Source organism: Euprymna scolopes, chromosome 43 (genome assembly GCF_053919585.1).
Source record: "Euprymna scolopes isolate OS-2025 chromosome 43, ASM5391958v1, whole genome shotgun sequence".
NCBI lineage: Eukaryota > Metazoa > Mollusca > Cephalopoda > Sepiida > Sepiolidae > Euprymna > Euprymna scolopes.
This window is the reverse complement of record NC_136524.1, coordinates 43,731,604-43,751,215: the sequence shown is the minus strand read 5'-3', so window position 1 is coordinate 43,751,215 and position 19,612 is coordinate 43,731,604. Positions and strand designations below refer to the sequence as shown.

Genomic DNA, 19,612 nt, shown 5'->3' with positions numbered 1-19,612 from the left:
CTCTCTGTGACTCTGTAGACTCTCATTCCTTCAACCATGACTAGGAAGATACTCAAAATACAATTATGAATTACTTGGGATGAAATGAGGATCCTACCCCATTGGATTAAAAGGGTTCCATTTTAAATTTCATGCAGACTAGCGTTTGACAAGATACTCCTGAAGAAGGTTGTGGGTTACATAAACTTAAACATTGTGAAAATTAACACTCAAGATGAGTACAGGAGTTCAAAGAATCAAAACCACATAAATATTTTACTTGAAACATTAAAACTATCTCATTTTGAATTATTAAACAAATTCATTACATTATATAATGTAAATTAAACATTATTATTATTATTATTATTATTATAAAAATGTCAACTATCAATAAGTAAAAGTTCTTTTTGCAAAACAAATGATTTCACATTGAAGCTTCTAGATATTTAAAAACAATAAAACATCATTAAGAATAAATGGTATGGGTATGGTTTGAACCAGAAAAAGCCAACTTTTTGTTGGCTTTTTCTGACTGAAAGATGCTGAAGCACTTATCCAATCAGAAGAGCAAATTAAATTGTAAATTAATTAAATCCTAAATTGCCGATTGTCAAGAATTTCCAACAGAAGAAAAGAGGGGGCAAAAAATTAAGTATACAAATAAATTACCAAAGGTAATAAAAGTAGTTTGGATGCATTTTTTAAAAAAAATTTCTTTTCAAAAGGTTCAAAAGGTGGAGCAGTAACAGAAGGAAAAAAAAATTAACTGTTTTGTAAAAAAAAAAAAAGTTTCTTTTAAATTATTTTCATTAAAATACAATTAACTTTTATAAATTCATCACATACAGTGAGTGTTTTTCTTGCATTAAATGTTTCATGATTTTTTTTTTTTTTGTGCTGGAGTACTGCCTCATTTTTTATTTTCATGTCGACTTTTTTTTTTTTTGTGCTGGAGTACTGCCTCATTTTTTATTTTCATGTCGATTTTTTTTTTTTTAAGGATACTACTAATGACTATACATCAGATTCATTGAAGACGTCATATGGACCATGTTTTGCCACGAATCTCTCCCCTGGATCAAGTATCTCTACAGAACTTTCTCCTGAATCAAGTATTGGCAACACTCCAGAGGTATATTCACATCATTTAAACTTCTCTTTATACCATCTTTAAGTTCAGTATGATTCTAGTCAAAATTTATACAATTCAAATCTATTTAGGGGTCTAAATAAGGTCATTTACGAAAATTCAGGAGATTTCCAGAAAATAATTTATTTGGTTGTAAACAAATAGACTTTGGTCATAAACAAGTAGCATTAGATCTAAAAATAAAGATATATCTTAGACTAATTAATAGTGATTGATATATATATATCTATATTATAAAGCTGAATGTGTGTGTGTGTCTGGTCACGAATAGGCTCCTATATGGTTGACTATTTTAAAAAACTGATTACATATAATAATAGAAGATGTATCGAGACACAGAAATGGGTATGTTTGATCTGGCAGAACGGTGGTTCATTAAAATTGTGGGGTCTGCGTTCGCACCTGGTCCACAAAGTATGGAAATAAAAAATTAAAAAATAAAAAAAAAAACGTTTACAGGTGTTTTTGATATATATGGTACATAATAATACTTTGATAAGTATGTTTCAACTAAAATAGGGATGGTATAATAAAATTGTGGGGTCTGGGTTCTCGCCTGGCCTCCATAGAATATAAATAGGCACAAACTTTAATAAAGACTTTTCATATCTATCTGCGTAAGTATACTTTGATAATTAGTAAGGGACAAAATTGAGAAAAACAATGTAAACAGCCAAAAAAACAATAAAAATACATGTACAATCAATATTTAGTAAATGAGCACTTGCTCTCAATGACAGCTGCACATCTTCGACTGCAAGAACGAATCAGTTCTTGACAATCTTCGATGCTAATTTTAGACCATTATTCTTGAAACTTTATCCACAAATCCTCTGTGTTAGTGGGATTTCTTTCCATAACTTCCACTCCTAAGGTCTTCCAAAACTTTTCTATGGGATTTAGGTCAAGACTTTGCAGTGGCCAATCCATAATTTCAAAATCTTACTCGCTAAGGTAACTCATTACCACCTTTGCCTTGTGACATGGGGCTTTATCTTGCATAAAGGTAGCCCTATCGAAACCTGAATTCTATATGATTGGCACAACATTATCTTGAACAATGTTTTTATAGATCTGCGCATTTACACGAGTTTGTAACCGGACAAGAGGCTAGAAAACATTCCAAATACTATGACGTTTCTGCCCCCCCAAACTTGACAGTTTTCTTATTACACTTTGCACTTCATCTTTCACCAATACGTCTCTTTACATTGTTTTTTTTTCATTTCCAATTAAATTAAACTTGCTTTCATCACTGAAAAATACTTTTGCCCAATTTTCATATGTCCAAATTACATACTCTTTGCAAACTCTAATCTTATTTTCTTATTCTTCGAACTAGCAAGTGGTTTCTTCCCTGGGGTTCGATCAAACAGCCCTATTTCTTGCAGTCATCTAAAAACAGTCTGTCTTGACACATTAACACATGAGGTATTATTCATAACCCCTTTAATTTCTGTGCAAGACTTAAAACGGCTCTTTAATGACATATGCTGCCGAAGTTTTGCAGGGTGCCAATTTTAAAAGCACTATTTTGCCAATATCATTGTAGGATTTAACAACCCTGCCTACAACACTCTTGGAACGTTTCACTTTCTCTGAAATCTCTCTAATGGTGTGCTTTTCCTTGTGTAGCTTCACAATAGCTTGTCTCACAGAGTAATCAAGTTTTTGGCGTTTTGCCATAGTGCCGGCTGAGGCAACATTTACAAATGACTAAGACTTATTCTTTAGAGGAAATCAAAAAATTTGCTTGCTTCTTACATTGGTTTTCTCAATTTTGTCCCTTACTTTTGGACGTTCTTATTTTGAATCATCATCATCATCATCATCATCATGGGCCCTTGCCCGGACCAATGTGACTCTTCCTCTCCAGAGTTTCCTGTCTTCCATCAGTTGCCTCAGATCTTCAGGTTCACAGTTGGCGTCGTGTGCTATTTGTTGGATGTACGTAGATCTAGGTCATCCTCTGCTTGCGCGTCCATATCGTGGAGTCCATAGCAATACATCACTGACCAATTCTTGCTTGCTCCTCAGACAATGACCGGCAAATCGTAGGCATCTTTCTCTGATGGTATATTATATATAATGATAAATTATACCAACAAATTAAATTTGTCTAGAGTTGCGTCTCCTTGATCTAATAGTTTAACTTCAAGTTATCCCCTAGTATTTACATGGTTTATTAACCAAAATAATTAAAACTAAAATATTCTTATTAAATGTATTTATCGATGTACTTCACTAGAATAAGTTTATTACATATATATATATTATCTAGATTTATTAGCTAAAATAATTTTAAATCTAGATAATATATATATAAGATTTCTGTAAGGTCTCACGAGGCTGCTGGATCATAGATATGATCCGGCAACTGAAACATGTGTAACTAAACAGATAAAACGGTAATAAAAAAATAAAAGGTATATATGGGGGAGTTAACTGTAACTAAACTGTGCAAAGACAATTTCCTCACAAGGAAACCTACATATATGTTTATATATTTATCTGTATTGGATTTAAAAAAAAATATTTCATCACTGGCTCTGCATCCAATAAGGACCTGCTTTAAAGGCTTGGCAAACGACATTCCCCACATCTGACCTTGAGAACTATCTCTAACTGGATAATTTCTCATGGATTGAACTTTAATTTTATTTGATATCTTTCTATATAATTTTTATTTTTATTTTGTATGTTTTATAGTTTTTTTATATTTATTTTATTTCTCCATCTTTATCTCTTCATCCATTTTTGCTTCTTCCTTTCTGTCACTTGACTCGTTATATCTTAATTAGTTTTTTGTTTTTTTTTCCACTTTTATCCACCTTATTCCTCTACTTTTTATTTTTTATTATCCTATATTTTTTTAACTCTCTTATACTTAGTAACCACATACCCTTTAGAACTACTATTATAAACTATTATTCGCTAATTATGTTTTAACAAACTATTCACCCCATAACTCCTGGTAATTTATCTCTTTACTATACCATCTGTATCCTCTACCTTACTCAGTTAAAATCTTAGTACACTGCACCCCCTATAATTCACCCCTTCACTTTAAGTACAATAATATTACGCCCAACGACATATATCTCTTCTAAATGCTTTTATAGTCTCAGATGCACTTGCTAAAAAATTACTAACTTAGCATAAACCCCATATCTCATGTAAAAACAACCTCAGTAGCTACAACACATCTACACATATGATTGCAAAAGAAACCTCTTTCAACTTACCCTATATTCTCTCCAAGAGCGTAAAAACACATACTGTCCGCATACATTAAACCCAATATGATAGACATGCTATACACCAACTCACATTATTTATTGCAAACTACATCACAACCCTAACCCTAACTCCTCCTATATCACAGAGATCAATAAAGCCCCCTCGCCCAAACAACCTCAATAATTTATTTCGCTCCTAATGAAACTATCGCTAGACATTGCATCCCCATTATATTACTTAGCATCTTCTCTACTCTTCTGATGAGAAGCATTAGACTTCGAAATACCATGGTATAAAAGAGTTCATTTTTTACCCAAATACCCCAATTTATGTATACCCCTATTAAACAAATGAATTAATCTAATATATATATATATTACTATATAGTTTTTATACGTTGATTTTTTCTCTTTACTGATTCTTACATATACATATATATATATATATATATATATATATATATATATATATATATATATGAGGATGAACAGTTACATTTGGTCGCTACAAACAGCCATCTGTTTTAGTCAATGGAATTTCGTCACGCGACCCCTGAACCATTATGGCATCAAATTGTTCAGGGTCGCCTGATGAAGTCTCATTGACTGAAACAGATGGCTGTTTGTAGCGACCAAATGTAACTGTTTACCCTCAGGTAAATAAAAAAAAACAAAAAAAATATTTTGCTCTTGTTATCGAGCACTATCTAACAACCTTGTTATATTCATTAGTCCTTACTTTTGAGCATCTCAATCCTGAATATATACTTATGCATGCGTATAATGTTAGTTATTATTGTTTAAGTGTTTCATGTTGTAGGTGTTAAAACTTATTTGATATATGTGTAACGTTTTTTTAAATTTATCAACAAAGAAAATTTATCAATTATAACCAATAAATCAATCAATTGATTTCCAGATGACGTGTCCTCCTGATAATCAGCAACAGAGTGAAGACAATTCTGTAAGATATTCAACAATGGATACCAACAAAAATTTCAATGGCAGACCCTATTATAAAAAAAAAATTAAAAAGGTCTGTGCGGTTTTTGTATCCTAGGAAAGATCAATAGATTCATTGATGGATAAGGGAGCTAATGGATCAGTGAGTAAGGAGTGGGGGGGGGGGCGGTCACATTTTTTTTTTATTGACAACTTAAAGGTGTCACAAAAATTCTAAATATTAGCTTTTAAAGTCAACTACTTCAAAATTTAATAACATCTGAAAAACAATATTAAAAAAACAACAAAATCGAGTTTTGAACAAAGATGAATTTTAAAAACTTAATATTAACTATTTCTATCAGCTGCTCTAAAATGGCAAATCTGTTCACATCATCAATCATAGAATTTGTTCTATCATGAATTGTAGTATGACTTGATTAGTTCCATCACCAAATCTTAACAATACTTGGATAGTTCCATTACCAAGTCTTAACAATACTTGGATAGTTCCATTACCAAGTCTTAACAATACTAGGATAGTTCCATTACCAAGTCTTAACAATACTAGGATAGTTCCATTACCAAGTCTTAACCATACTAGGATAGTTCCATTACCAAGTCTTAGCAATACTAGGATAGTTCCATTACCAAATCCTAACAATACTTGGATAGTTCTATGCTACCGCTATGGATCTTAACTTTGCATTTATTTTAAGAGTGAGCAGAGTTTTTATTTTAGTTCTTTTTTTATATCACATACAGTCTTCCCGCCTTTTTAATTTTTTGTAATTCAAATCTTCTGGAATGATTTTTTCTTTCGTTATGTTTTATTTTTTTTCTTAATCCACCTTATTGCCCTACTTTTTAGTTTTTATTATCCTATATTTTTATAACTCTCTTATACTTAGTAACCACATACCCCTTAGAACTACTATTATAAACTATTATTTGCTAATTATGTTTTAACAAACTATTCACCCCATAACTCCTGGTAATTTATCTCTTTACTATACCATCTGTATCCTCTACCTTACTCAGTTAAAATCTTAGTACACTGTACCCCTATAATTCACCCCTTCACTTTAAGTATCATACTATTACGCCCAATGACATATATCTCTTCTAAATGCTGTTATAGTCTCAGATACCCTTGCTAAAAAATTACCAACTTAGCATAAACCCCATATCTCATGTAAAAACAACCTCAGTAGCTACAACACATCTACACATGATTGCAAAAGAAATCTCTTTCAACTTACCCTATATTCTCCCCAAGAAAATAAAAACACATACTGTCCGCATTCATTAAACCCAATATGATAGACATGCTATACACCTACTTACATTATTTATTGCAAACCCTAACTCCTCCTATATCACAGAGATCAATAAAGCCCCCTCAAACAACCTCAATAATTTATTTCGCTCCTAATGAAACAATCGCTAGACATTGCATCCCCATTATATTACTTAGCATCTTCTCTACTCTTCTGATGAGAAGCATTGGGCTTTGAAATACCATGGTATAAAAGAGTTTCTTTTTTACCCAAATACCCCAATTTATGTATACCCCTATTAAACAAATGAATTAATATATATATATATATATTACTCTTTTATCTCTCTTTACTGATTCTTATATATTTTTTTTTAATTTGAGGATGAACAGTTACATTTGGTCGCTACAAACAGCCATCTGTTTTAGTCAATGAAACTTCATCAGGCGAACCATTATGGCATCGAATTGTTCAGGGTCGCCTGAGGAAGTCTCATTGACTGAAACAGAGGGCTGTTTGTAACAACCAAATGTAACTGTTTATCCTCGAACAAAATATTTTGCTCTTGTTATCGAGCACTATCTAACGACCTTGTCGAGTTCATTAGTTCCTACTTTTGAACATCTCAAACCTGAATATATACTTATGCATGCGTATAATGTTAGTTATTATTGTTTAAGTGTTTCATGTTGTAGGTGTTAAAACTTATTTGATATATGTGTAACGTTTTTTTAAATTTATCAACAAAGAAAATTTATCAACTATAACCAATAAATCAATCAATTGATTTCCAGATGACGTGTCCTCCTGATAATCAGCAACAGAGTGAAGACAATTCTGTAAGATATTCAACAATGGATACCAACAAAAATTTCAATGGCAGACCCTATTATAAAAAAAAAATTAAAAAGGTCTGTTCAGTTTTTGTATCCTAGGAAAGATCAATAGATTCATTGATGGATAAGGGAGCTAATGGATCAGTGAGTAAGGAGTGGGGGGGGGGGCGGTCACATTTTTTTATTGACAACTTAAAGGTGTCACAAAAATTCTAAATATTAGCTTTTAAAGTCAATTACTTCAAAATTTAATAACATCTGAAAAACAATATTGAAAAAAAAACAAAATCGAGTTTTGAACAAAGATTAACTTTAAAAACTTAATATTAACTATTTCTATCAGCTGCTCTAAAATGGCAAATCTGTTCACATCATCAATCATAGAATTTGTTCTATCATGAATTGTAGTATGACTTGAATAGTTCCATCACCAAATCTTAACAATACTTGGATAGTTCCATTACCAAGTCTTAACAATACTTGGATAGTTCCATTACCAAGTCTTAACAATACTTGGATAGTTCCATTACCAAGTCTTAACAATACTTGGATAGTTCCATTACCAAGTCTTAACAATACTTGAATAGTTTCATTACCAAGTCTTAGCAATACTAGGATAGTTCCATTACCAAATCTTAACAATACTTGGATAGTTCCATCACCAAATCTTAACAATACTTGAATAGTTCCATTACCAAGTCTTAACAATACTTGGATAGTTCCATCACCAAATCTTAGCAATACTTGGATAGTTCCATCACCAAGTCTTAACAATACTTGGATAGTTCCATTACCAAGTCTTAACAATACTTGGATAGTTCCATCACCAAATCTTAACAATACTTGAATAGTTCCATCACCAAGTCTTAACAATACTTGAATAGTTCCATTACCAAGTCTTAACAATACTTGAATAGTTCCATTACCAAGTCTTAACAATACTTGGATAGTTCCATTACCAAGTCTTAACAATACTTGGATAGTTCCATCACCAAATCTTAACAATACTTGAATAGTTCCATTACCAAGTCTTAACAATACTTGAATAGTTCCATTACCAAGTCTTAACAATACTTGGATAGTTCCATTACCAAGTCTTAACAATACTTGGATAGTTCCATTACCAAATCTTAACAATACTTGAATAGTTCCATCACTAAATCTTAACAATACTTGGATAGTTCCATTACCAAATCTTAACAATACTTGAATAGTTCCATTACCAAGTCTTAACAATACTTGGATAGTTCCATTACCAAGTCTTAGCAATACTAGGATAGTTCCATTACCAAGTCTTAACAATACTTGGATAGTTCCATCACCAAATCTTAGCAATACTTGGATAGTTCCATTACCAAATCTTAACAATACTTGAATAGTTCCATTACCAAATCTTAACAATACTTGGATAGTTCCATCACCAAATCTTAGCAATACTTGGATAGTTCCATTACCAAGTCTTAACAATACTTGGATAGTTCCATTACCAAATCTTAACAATACTTGGATAGTTCCATTACCAAGTCTTAACAATACTTGGATAGTTCCATTACCAAATCTTAACAATACTTGGATAGTTCCATCACCAAATCTTAACAATACTTGGATAGTTCCATCACCAAATCTTAGCAATACTTGGATAGTTCCATCACCAAATCTTAGCAATACTTGAATAGTTCCATTACCAAGTCTTAACAATACTTGGATAGTTCCATTACCAAATCTTAACAATACTTGGATAGTTCCATTACCAAGTCTTAACAATACTTGGATAGTTCCATTACCAAATCTTAACAATACTTGGATAGTTCCATTACCAAGTCTTAACAATACTTGGATAGTTCCATTACCAAATCTTAACAATACTTGGATAGTTCCATTACCAAATCTTAACAATACTTGGATAGTTCCATCACCAAATCTTAGCAATACTTGGATAGTTCCATCACCAAATCTTAACAATACTTGAATAGTTCCATTACCAAGTCTTAACAATACTTGGATAGTTCCATTACCAAGTCTTAACAATACTTGGATAGTTCCATTACCAAGTCTTAACAATACTTGGATAGTTCCATTACCAAATCTTAACAATACTTGGATAGTTCCATTACCAAATCTTAACAATACTTGGATAGTTCCATTACCAAATCTTAACAATACTTGGATAGTTCCATTACCAAGTCTTAACAATACTTGGATAGTTCCATCACCAAATCTTAGCAATACTTGGATAGTTCCATTACCAAATCTTAGCAATACTTGAATAGTTCCATCACCAAATCTTAACAATACTTGAATAGTTCCATTACCAAGTCTTAACAATACTTGGATAGTTCCATTACCAAGTCTTAACAATACTAGGATAGTTCCATCACCAAATCTTAGCAATACTTGGATAGTTCCATCACCAAATCTTAACAATACTTGGATAGTTCCATTACCAAGTCTTAACAATACTTGGATAGTTCCATTACCAAATCTTAACAATACTTGAATAGTTCCATCACCAAATCTTAACAATACTTGAATAGTTCCATTACCAAGTCTTAACAATACTTGGATAGTTCCATCACCAAATCTTAACAATACTTGAATAGTTCCATCACCAAATCTTAACAATACTTGGATAGTTCCATTACCAAATCTTAACAATACTTGGATAGTTCCATTACCAAGTCTTAACAATACTTGGATAGTTCCATTACCAAATCTTAACAATACTTGAATAGTTCCATTACCAAGTCTTAACAATACTTGAATAGTTCCATTACCAAGTCTTAACAATACTTGAATAGTTCCATTACCAAGTCTTAACAATACTTGAATAGTTCCATCACCAAATCTTAACAATACTTGGATAGTTCCATTACCAAATCTTAACAATACTTGGATAGTTCCATTACCAAATCTTAACAATACTTGAATAGTTCCATTACCAAGTCTTAACAATACTTGAATAGTTCCATCACCAAATCTTAACAATACTTGGATAGTTCCATCACCAAATCTTAACAATACTTGGATAGTTCCATTACCAAGTCTTAACAATACTTGGATAGTTCCATTACCAAGTCTTAGCAATACTTGGATAGTTCCATTACCAAGTCTTAACAATACTTGGATAGTTCCATCACCAAATCTTAGCAATACTTGGATAGTTCCATCACCAAATCTTAACAATACTTGAATAGTTCCATTACCAAGTCTTAACAATACTTGGATAGTTCCATTACCAAGTCTTAACAATACTTGAATAGTTCCATTACCAAGTCTTAACAATACTTGGATAGTTCCATTACCAAGTCTTAACAATACTTGGATAGTTCCATCACCAAATCTTAACAATACTTGAATAGTTCCATCACCAAATCTTAACAATACTTGAATAGTTCCATCACCAAATCTTAGCAATACTTGGATAGTTCCATCACCAAATCTTAACAATACTTGAATAGTTCCATTACCAAGTCTTAACAATACTTGGATAGTTCCATTACCAAGTCTTAACAATACTTGAATAGTTCCATTACCAAGTCTTAACAATACTTGGATAGTTCCATTACCAAGTCTTAACAATACTTGGATAGTTCCATCACCAAATCTTAACAATACTTGAATAGTTCCATCACTAAATCTTAACAATACTTGAATAGTTCCATTACCAAGTCTTAACAATACTTGGATAGTTCCATTACCAAGTCTTAACAATACTTGGATAGTTCCATCACCAAATCTTAACAATACTTGGATAGTTCCATACTACTATTATGGATCTTAGCTTTGCATTTATTTTAAGAGTGTGCAGAGTTCTTATTTTAGTTCTTTTTATATATCGCATACAGTTTTCCTGCCTCTTTTAATTTTTTGAAATTCAAATCTTCTCGAATTATTTTTTCTTAAGTCATGTTGTATTTTTTTCTAAATTTAGTTAAAATATTGATTGCAGAGATCCCAGTCCCCATATTTTTCTGCAATTATGCTATATGACTTCATAGTCAAATTTGCTACATCAATTTAACTGTTTCCTCTTTTTCTTTGCATCTAAGATTAATTCTGGCATGATTTCTTTTCGATTATAACACATCTGAACAGTGTCGTGTAAACAGCTAAGGTGTTTATTAGACAAATTCTTTTCAAAAATAGTTTCCAACTAAAATATAAACATTCTAATTATACAAACTTGTAAATGGACTATTTTTTCACAGAAAATAATCTCAATTGTAAAGTTTGGATTATTTGTAATACCCCCCCCCACACACACACCTCACCCCCAAACATTTCAATGATTAAAGTTTGATTTGATTATTTGTAATAAAAAAAATATTGAATTTTCAATTATGAACTGAAGTACGATTTTCTTGTGTCAATAATAAGAAAAAAATGTTTTTTTTGTTTTTGTTTTTTACATAGTCATCACCACTTATCAAGGCCAAGAGGCCACTCGAGGATAAGGGTTAAAGAGTGTACAGTAGAAATTGGACAATATAGTAACCGTTAGTAATGGAGATTCGATAAATTTGTTAACTTATATGGAACGGCTCATAAAAAACTTGTTTACGTTAGACTTGAAGACAACCATATTGTAGTCAGCAGAAAAACGGAAGACAATTCCATAGGCATGCAGTTCTAAGAAAGAAGCTTTGTTCATGGAATCTACGTTTAGGTTTAGATAAAGAGTGGGGGAAATTAGTGATAGTGTTTTCTGCTAGACGGTGTTTCTTGTGAAAGTTTGGTGAGGGGGAACCATAGAATGGAGCTCAGCCGAGCACTTGCCATGAAAATAACGATAAAGCAGAGACAAACTCACAACATCTCTTCTGTGAGAAAGAGGTTGCAGGGAAGAAAAAAGGACATCCCCCGCAAGGCTACAAAGTCTATTTTGAACTCTATCAAGGCAGGATAAGTCCTTTCTAGCAGCTCCTGCCCAGATGTGGCAACAGTACTCCATCCTTGGACGTACCTGGCTCTTATATAGATAGAGAATTGCATCAGCAGTGAGATATCTACTGGATCGATAGAAGGATCCTACCATTTTTCCAGCGGCCTTGGCAACGGATTTAATGTATATGTTCCATTTAAGATCGGGGTAAAGGTCAAGCCCAGAAGCTTGTCAAAACATGAGGCCTCTCCAAGACGAGAGCCATTCATTACAATTGATGCCAGATGGGGATCAGAGCGTTGATGATATAAAGATATAAGCTTGGTTTTAGATGCATTAAAAGTAAAAAGCCACCGAGAGAGAATCAGAGAACTTGGTCGTTTACGGTCTTAGATGTGCTACCATAGATAGTAGTGATCAGCATAGATGTCTACGAATGATGTAAGGATGTGATTTGGAAGATCATTAATATAGATCAGGAAGAGAGTTGGGCCCAGGATGACTCCTGAGGGACTCCAGCATTAATACTGAGAGCTTCTGATTTCTGCCCATCAACCACTACTCTTATGAACCTATCAGAGAGAAATGATTTAATAATTGAGAAGACATTTCCAGCTATACCGTAGCTGGAGATCTTGTGAAGTAAACCTTTATGCCATACTCTATCAAAGGCCTTTGATATGTCAAGAGCAATTTCCCTAGAAAGGTAGCCTCCATTGAGAGATTCACTAATCCTATGAGATATAACTGTAAGCACATCTGCTGTAGATCTAGCAGAACGGAAACCATATTGCATGTCACTAAGAAGGTCATTTTTCCTTCTCTATTTAACACAGATTCCAGCAACTTACTCATGACACACAGGAGACTTATTGGCCTGTACTGTGAGGGAGATGAGCGATCACCTGAATTCTTAAATACAGGGCATACTGATGAGATTTTCCAGGGTGCCAGGAAGCAATTCTCCTTAAGACCGCATTTAAAGTTTTGTAAGGATGGGCGCAACTTCTGGTTGAAGTCTTTTGAGTACTATAATTGGAATACCGTCAGGGCCAGTTGCTTTACTGGAATCAACATTTTTGATTAGCTTGGCAACATCATGTACACATATTTGTATATCATATAGCATGTTTTCTGATACAGGAGGAAATATTGGAGGTTGGCAGCCTTGGTTACAAAAGTTAGAATTAGCTGCAAAGTTCTTGGCAAAGAGTTTGGCTTTGTCTGATGCTGACGAGATTACCTCAGGTCCATTGATGATAGTTGGGATAGAGCACACGCTTCTGTTCAGGATTCTGTTTGCTATTTGCCAAAACTAGTGGGAACCAAGCCACTGCTCAGCTACTTTGGACTTGACGGACTGAGCATACACCTCTCTTGCATTCTTTATTACTTTTTTACAATGGTCGCTGGCAGTTCTGAAAGCGGCTTTAGTCTCAGTACATCTATTACATTGGAAGCAATGGAAAAAGTGATTTCTATGCGCAATGGCAGCAGCACACTCCGGAGAGAACCACGGCTGGCTATTAGGTTTTTGCTGGAATTCTTTTGAGGGTATGAAACGGTCTATACCTACAATTAACCATTCTGTCAGGTCTGATACTATAGAGGACACATCCTTTTTAAACATGGAATGCAGAGGTAGATCTGATATAAATGTGCGGAAGCTATCCCAGTCAGCCATAGAGTATCGATATACTGTACGATGGAGAGGTACATCTGAGGACTTATTACATTTCATTTTTATCTGAACTGATACAACTGAGTGGTCGGAAGATCCAAGTGGAGACAGAACAGAAGCTGAACACAGTTCAGGGCAAGTTGATGGTGACATTGTTACTTAAACGCCTACCCCTTCTCAGGAAAAAAAGAAAAATGTCTGACCTAAAATATGATAAACATTGCTTGTCAATTTCATCATCTTTTCCAAATTCGAAGCCGGAGTCCATTCACATTTTTTCATCATCTAACAGATCCTACATTCAATATTGCTATACACAGTTTTATGATTTATTTATCTTAAAAAAAAAAATGTCCTCTCTCAGTTTAGTCTGTGATGGTATACATTCAAGGTTATAGTTGCCTAACGTACATCCAAATAATATATACATTCAATATACATACTATACATAATATATACATAATATATACATAATATATACATACTATACATAATATATACATAATATATACATAATATATACATACTATACATAATATATACATAATATATACATAATATATACATAATATATACATTCAAGGTTATAGTTGCCTAGCGTACTTCCTAATTTCTAGTATGAAGCGATTTATTGAAATATAATATAAGAAAAAGACATTATTGAAAAGTATACAATAAAAAATTTTTTTAATTATACACATAAAAATAACACAATTAGTTTTTTTTTTTTTTTTTTGCCTTTTTTAATAACAAAATAAAAAAATGTTTTTATTTTATAAGAAATATATTATATAAAAATAAATTTTGTTTTATTAAATTTTAAAAATAAAAGCTTTTTATTTTAATTTATATAGTAAATAAATGTACATGCACAGAGGAGATATAGGCGTGAGAGGAAAAAGCAAGGAACTGATTTGCCTTGTCACCGCTTCCAGTAGTACTATGCCGGAAATTAGGAAGTACGTTAACTAACTATAACCACAATCAATGTCTTCATCTTTTGCTCTTTCATAATGTCATTGGAAGAATTGTTTTCTGGGTCAGAATATGGTTTCCATTCTGTGAGATCTACAGTTGATATACCAACCATTCTATCACACAGGATTAGTGAATCTCTTGACAAGGGCTTCGTTTCTAGAGCAATAGCTCTTGACATATCAAAGGCTTTTGATAGAGTATGGCAGAAAGGTCTACTTCATAGAACTGCCAGCTATGGAATAACTGGAAATGTCTTCTCAATTATTGAATTCTTTTTCTCTGATAAGCTTGTAAGAGTAGTCGTTGATGGGCAGAAATCAAAAATTCATAGTATTATCATATGCGTCCCTCAAGGTTCCATCCTGGGCCCAACTCTCTTCCAGATCTTCATCAATGATCTCTCAAATCACATTCTTAGATCATTCATAGACATTTATGCAGACTTTACCACAATCTATGGCAACACTTCAAAGGCCAGAAATGACCAAGATTTTCCTGATTCTCTCTCTCCTGATCTTGAAAACGTGGTGCAATGGGGAAAAAGGTGGCTGGTCAACTTTAATGCATTGAAAACCAAGCTTTTCTCCTTTTATCATGATCGCTCTGATCCCCATCACACCCTAATTAAAATTAATGGCACTTGTTTTGGAGAAGCTCCATATCTTGGCAAGCTAATGGGACTGCTCTTAACTCCTGATCTGAAATGGAACACATACATCAAATCTGTTGCCAAGATCGCTGGAGAAATAGTTGGATCACTCTACTGCTCCAGTAGATATCTCACTGCTGATGCAATCCTCTATCTGTAAAAGAGCCAGGTACGTCCTAAAATAGAGTACTGTTGCCACATCTGGCCAGGAGCTGCTCAGCTTGGCGTGCCCTATCTAACCTTGATACACTTCAACATAGGCTTCGAAACCTAGTATGTGATGTCCTTTTCTCTTCCCTGCAACCTCTTTCCCACAGCAAGCCTATCTCTGCTCTATTATTTTCATGGCAAGTGCTTGACTGAACTCCCTTTTGCCAAACTTTCACACTCGACTAGCTACAACTGCTATGAACGATTTTTTCCTACTCTCTATCTGTGCCTAAATCTAAATGCAGATTCCATGAACAAAGCTTCTTTCCAAGAACTGTCTGATTGTAGAACACTGTACCGCTGGCCTGCATCCTGGTTGAATACAACATGGTAGGCTTCAAATCCAATGTAAACAAGTTGTTATTGAGCCGTCCCCATAAATAATCAAATTCTACCCGATTTACAGCATTAACGATTACTACACGACCACCTTACCTTATCCTCGAGTGGCCTTCGGGTCTTGATAAGTAGTGACTCTCAAGTAAAATAAGATTGACAAGTTGACAGAGGAAGGTTAATGGAAATGTGGGAGAAAGTAATAAGGAAAAATTTGTGAGAATCAGGGATAAATTAAGACCTGGCATGAGTAGATTAGTTTGGAAGTGTCAGCATGTTACCAAAGGCAAGATGTTGGAAAGGGGTTTATGTAAGGATTCTATAACCACCATGAATTTGAGTATCCCCATTATATTGCCTTACTGCATATTTTATGCTCTTTGCTGAAGAGATAGTTTGAGTGATTATTTCTGATTTTCGGTGAAAGACTATGTTGTAGAAAAGTTGCTTCAAGACAGAAGCATAATCTTTTGTTTATGTTAGTGAACCATCTTGGAGGGAAAGCATTATTCAGAATTCCACGGCCACGGCAAGGGAATAAATCTGAGAGGAGTTATTCTCACTAACATTTCAATAATCGGAAAACGAGTGAGTAGCTAAAGTGTGTTTCATCGGTGTCTAAATAAGCGGATGTACCAGATATTTCGGATGACTCGTTGTTACGCTTCTATCTACAGGGTGGTCAAAAAGTCAGGTAACATGTTAAAGGTAGAAAAAACAATATGATCCATTATAATCTCTATTCGTTTAATATTATTTGTTTAAATATTTGAGTGTAATATATAAACTACCCCTCCTGATTTCTGGCTTTGGGGCTATGTAAAGGATAGCGTTTATGGCAAGAAGCCTGATACAATAGCGTCTTTAAAGTTATTTATTGAAGAGGAGATTGCGCGGATATCAGCTGACATGATTACACGTGTTACACAATCAGTGGTTAATCGCTTCCAGCGATTGATAGAGAGACATGGACGACAATTAACAAAATAAACATATTTCATGTTTGTTTCATTTTATATTTCAATGTATGGTACTTAAATATACGTGTATTGCTAATATCGTTTTTCTTTAAAATGTTACCTGACTTTTTGACCACCCTGTAGCTGAATAAGTTTTGTGTTTTTACATGCTTTAAAACTTCTATTTAGTCCAGAAAACAGTGTTGAGCATTAGGCAAGAACAAGAAAAATGGTCGTGAACTGATGCCTAAATATTTGGGGTCTTGATAATGATGTAGAAAAAAACCAAAATACTGTTAAGAAACCCATCCAATAAATGTTAGTGTGACATTTTGTTTTAAGTCATTATCAAAACTCCAATTACTTAGGTGTCAATTCGCGGGCATTTTTCTTGTTCTCGCCTAATGCTAGACAGTATTTGTTTTTTGGACTAAATTTAAATGTTTTAAAGTAAGTAAAAATGCTAAAAACTTATTCAGCTATTTATTTGGTAATATTTAACAATATATTTGTTTCTTAACCACTTTTTGTACAAATGTGTGAAGTAAACTCTACATCCTTTACTGGTTATGAAATACTTTATTTAGCTTTAGCATTCTTTCTACTAGTAATGTATAAGCTATTGTATATTTAAATATATTTATAAATAGAAATACATGGAAATATACATTTAGAAACGTTTGCTAAGCAAACAGACCTCCATAGGTATTCTGATAATTTAAAAAATAAAAGCTATGGAAAAAAAAATGTTTAGTAAATTGAAAAAAAATGTTTTGTACAAATAAAAAAAAAAATGCAATTTTTACGTAACTTTTTATTTTATTTTATCTACTTTTTAAAGTTTTTAATTATTATTATTATTATTATTATTATTATTATTATTATTATTATTATTATTATTATTAATATTATTATCTTATCATTATTATTATTATTATTATTTTATCATTATTATTATTTTTTTATTATTACTATTATTTTATTATTACTTTTAATATTATTATTATTATTTTTATTATTATTATTTTATTATTATTATTATTTTATTATTATCATTACTATAATTTTTATTATTTTTACTATTATTTTTATTATTATTTTTTATCATTATTATTATTTTATTATTATTTTAACATGATTATTACTTTTATTATTATTACTATTATTTATTATTATTATTATTATTATTATTTTTTATTATTTTTATTATTATTACTATTTTTAATATTATTATTACTATTTTTATTATTATTACTATTCTTATTTTTATTATTATTATTATTTATTTATTTATTTATTTATTTTTTAAACTTATTTTTTATCCGGCTTATATCATTTTTGTAACTTCATATTTTGTATCTTTCATTTTTTTTTTATTTATTTAGGATTCCAATGACAAAGGAAAGAGTTTCTATGGACAAGAAGAATGGGGAATAAAAACCGTTTTCCCTGATTTAAGGCCGTAAGTATTACAAAGAAAAAATTAGTACCTCTGCAATATAATTCAATTTTAAAAAAATGCATTTTAGGTAAAATCGCTATTATGTACTTACCTGTCATGTCAAAATTAGTAAAATTTTGAAATATTGAATAAATCTGTTAGAAGTATTTTTTTACAATATATATATATATATATATATATATATATATATATATATATATATATATATATATATATATATATATAATTTAAAGGGGATTAGAACAGCAGTCTAAAGAGCAGAGTGTATTTTAATGTAATAGTAAAATCACTAATGTAATTAAAATACAAGAAAAAACAGTGCTCGTTGTCATGCAGATATATAATAAACTCAGTAAGCATATATCCTAGAGCTATTTTTATATTTAGTAAGATGATTGATAATTTATAATTAAAATTTAAAATCTGTTTCATAAGAAGGAACACAACAAAACCAATAAAAGAAAAAAACCCACTCAATATTTTTGCTGATGAGGAGACTTTGTTTCAAAAAACTATATCATAAAATTATTGTCCATGACTTAATGCTTATCTCAATAAAAACAGTGTTTTCGAAACGATCGTACAATTTATTGACTTTGTTTAGTTATAAATTATCAATTATCTTAATATATATATATATATATATATATAAATAAATCAACAATAATTCTTTATATATATATATATATAAAGAATTATTGTTGATTTATTTATATTTTTATTAGCGATTCTGTAGTATTTAATTGTTACGCTTGAGCATTGTGAGAGTTACCTGCCCTTTGTTTTTATTTACATCACCCCTTTTATTTGGGACATAACTTTTGTTTTTACTTTTTTATTTACTAAATATTGGAATATTTTATTATATATATTATTTATCCATGGACACATGTTTCTGGGTATCACCCATATATATATATATATATATATATATATATGGGTGTGTATTGTATATACAGTGTATCACAAAAGTGAGTACATTCCTCACATTTTTGCAGATATTTAAGTATATCTTTTCATGCGACA

General features: G+C 31.7%; 1 protein-coding gene across 19 annotated transcripts in view; it reads left to right on the top strand.

Moving 5' to 3' along the window:
• LOC145268305 (hypoxia-inducible factor 1-alpha-like) overlaps nucleotides 1-19,612 on the top strand; it is a 347,774-nt gene that overhangs the window by 301,284 nt on the left and 26,878 nt on the right. For 5 of the 19 annotated variants that reach the window (XM_080123754.1, XM_080123758.1, XM_080123757.1 and 2 more), the window contains 3 exons: nucleotides 983-1,114; nucleotides 5,291-5,335; nucleotides 18,510-18,586. In XM_080123754.1, the coding sequence (XP_079979880.1) occupies nucleotides 983-1,114; nucleotides 5,291-5,335; nucleotides 18,510-18,586 (254 nt within the window). Of the gene's footprint in view, nucleotides 1-982; nucleotides 1,115-5,290; nucleotides 5,408-7,387; nucleotides 7,505-18,509; nucleotides 18,587-19,612 lie in introns of all 19 variants that reach the window. The other 14 variants (XM_080123746.1, XM_080123747.1, XM_080123742.1 and 11 more) reach the window with 5 other exon arrangements.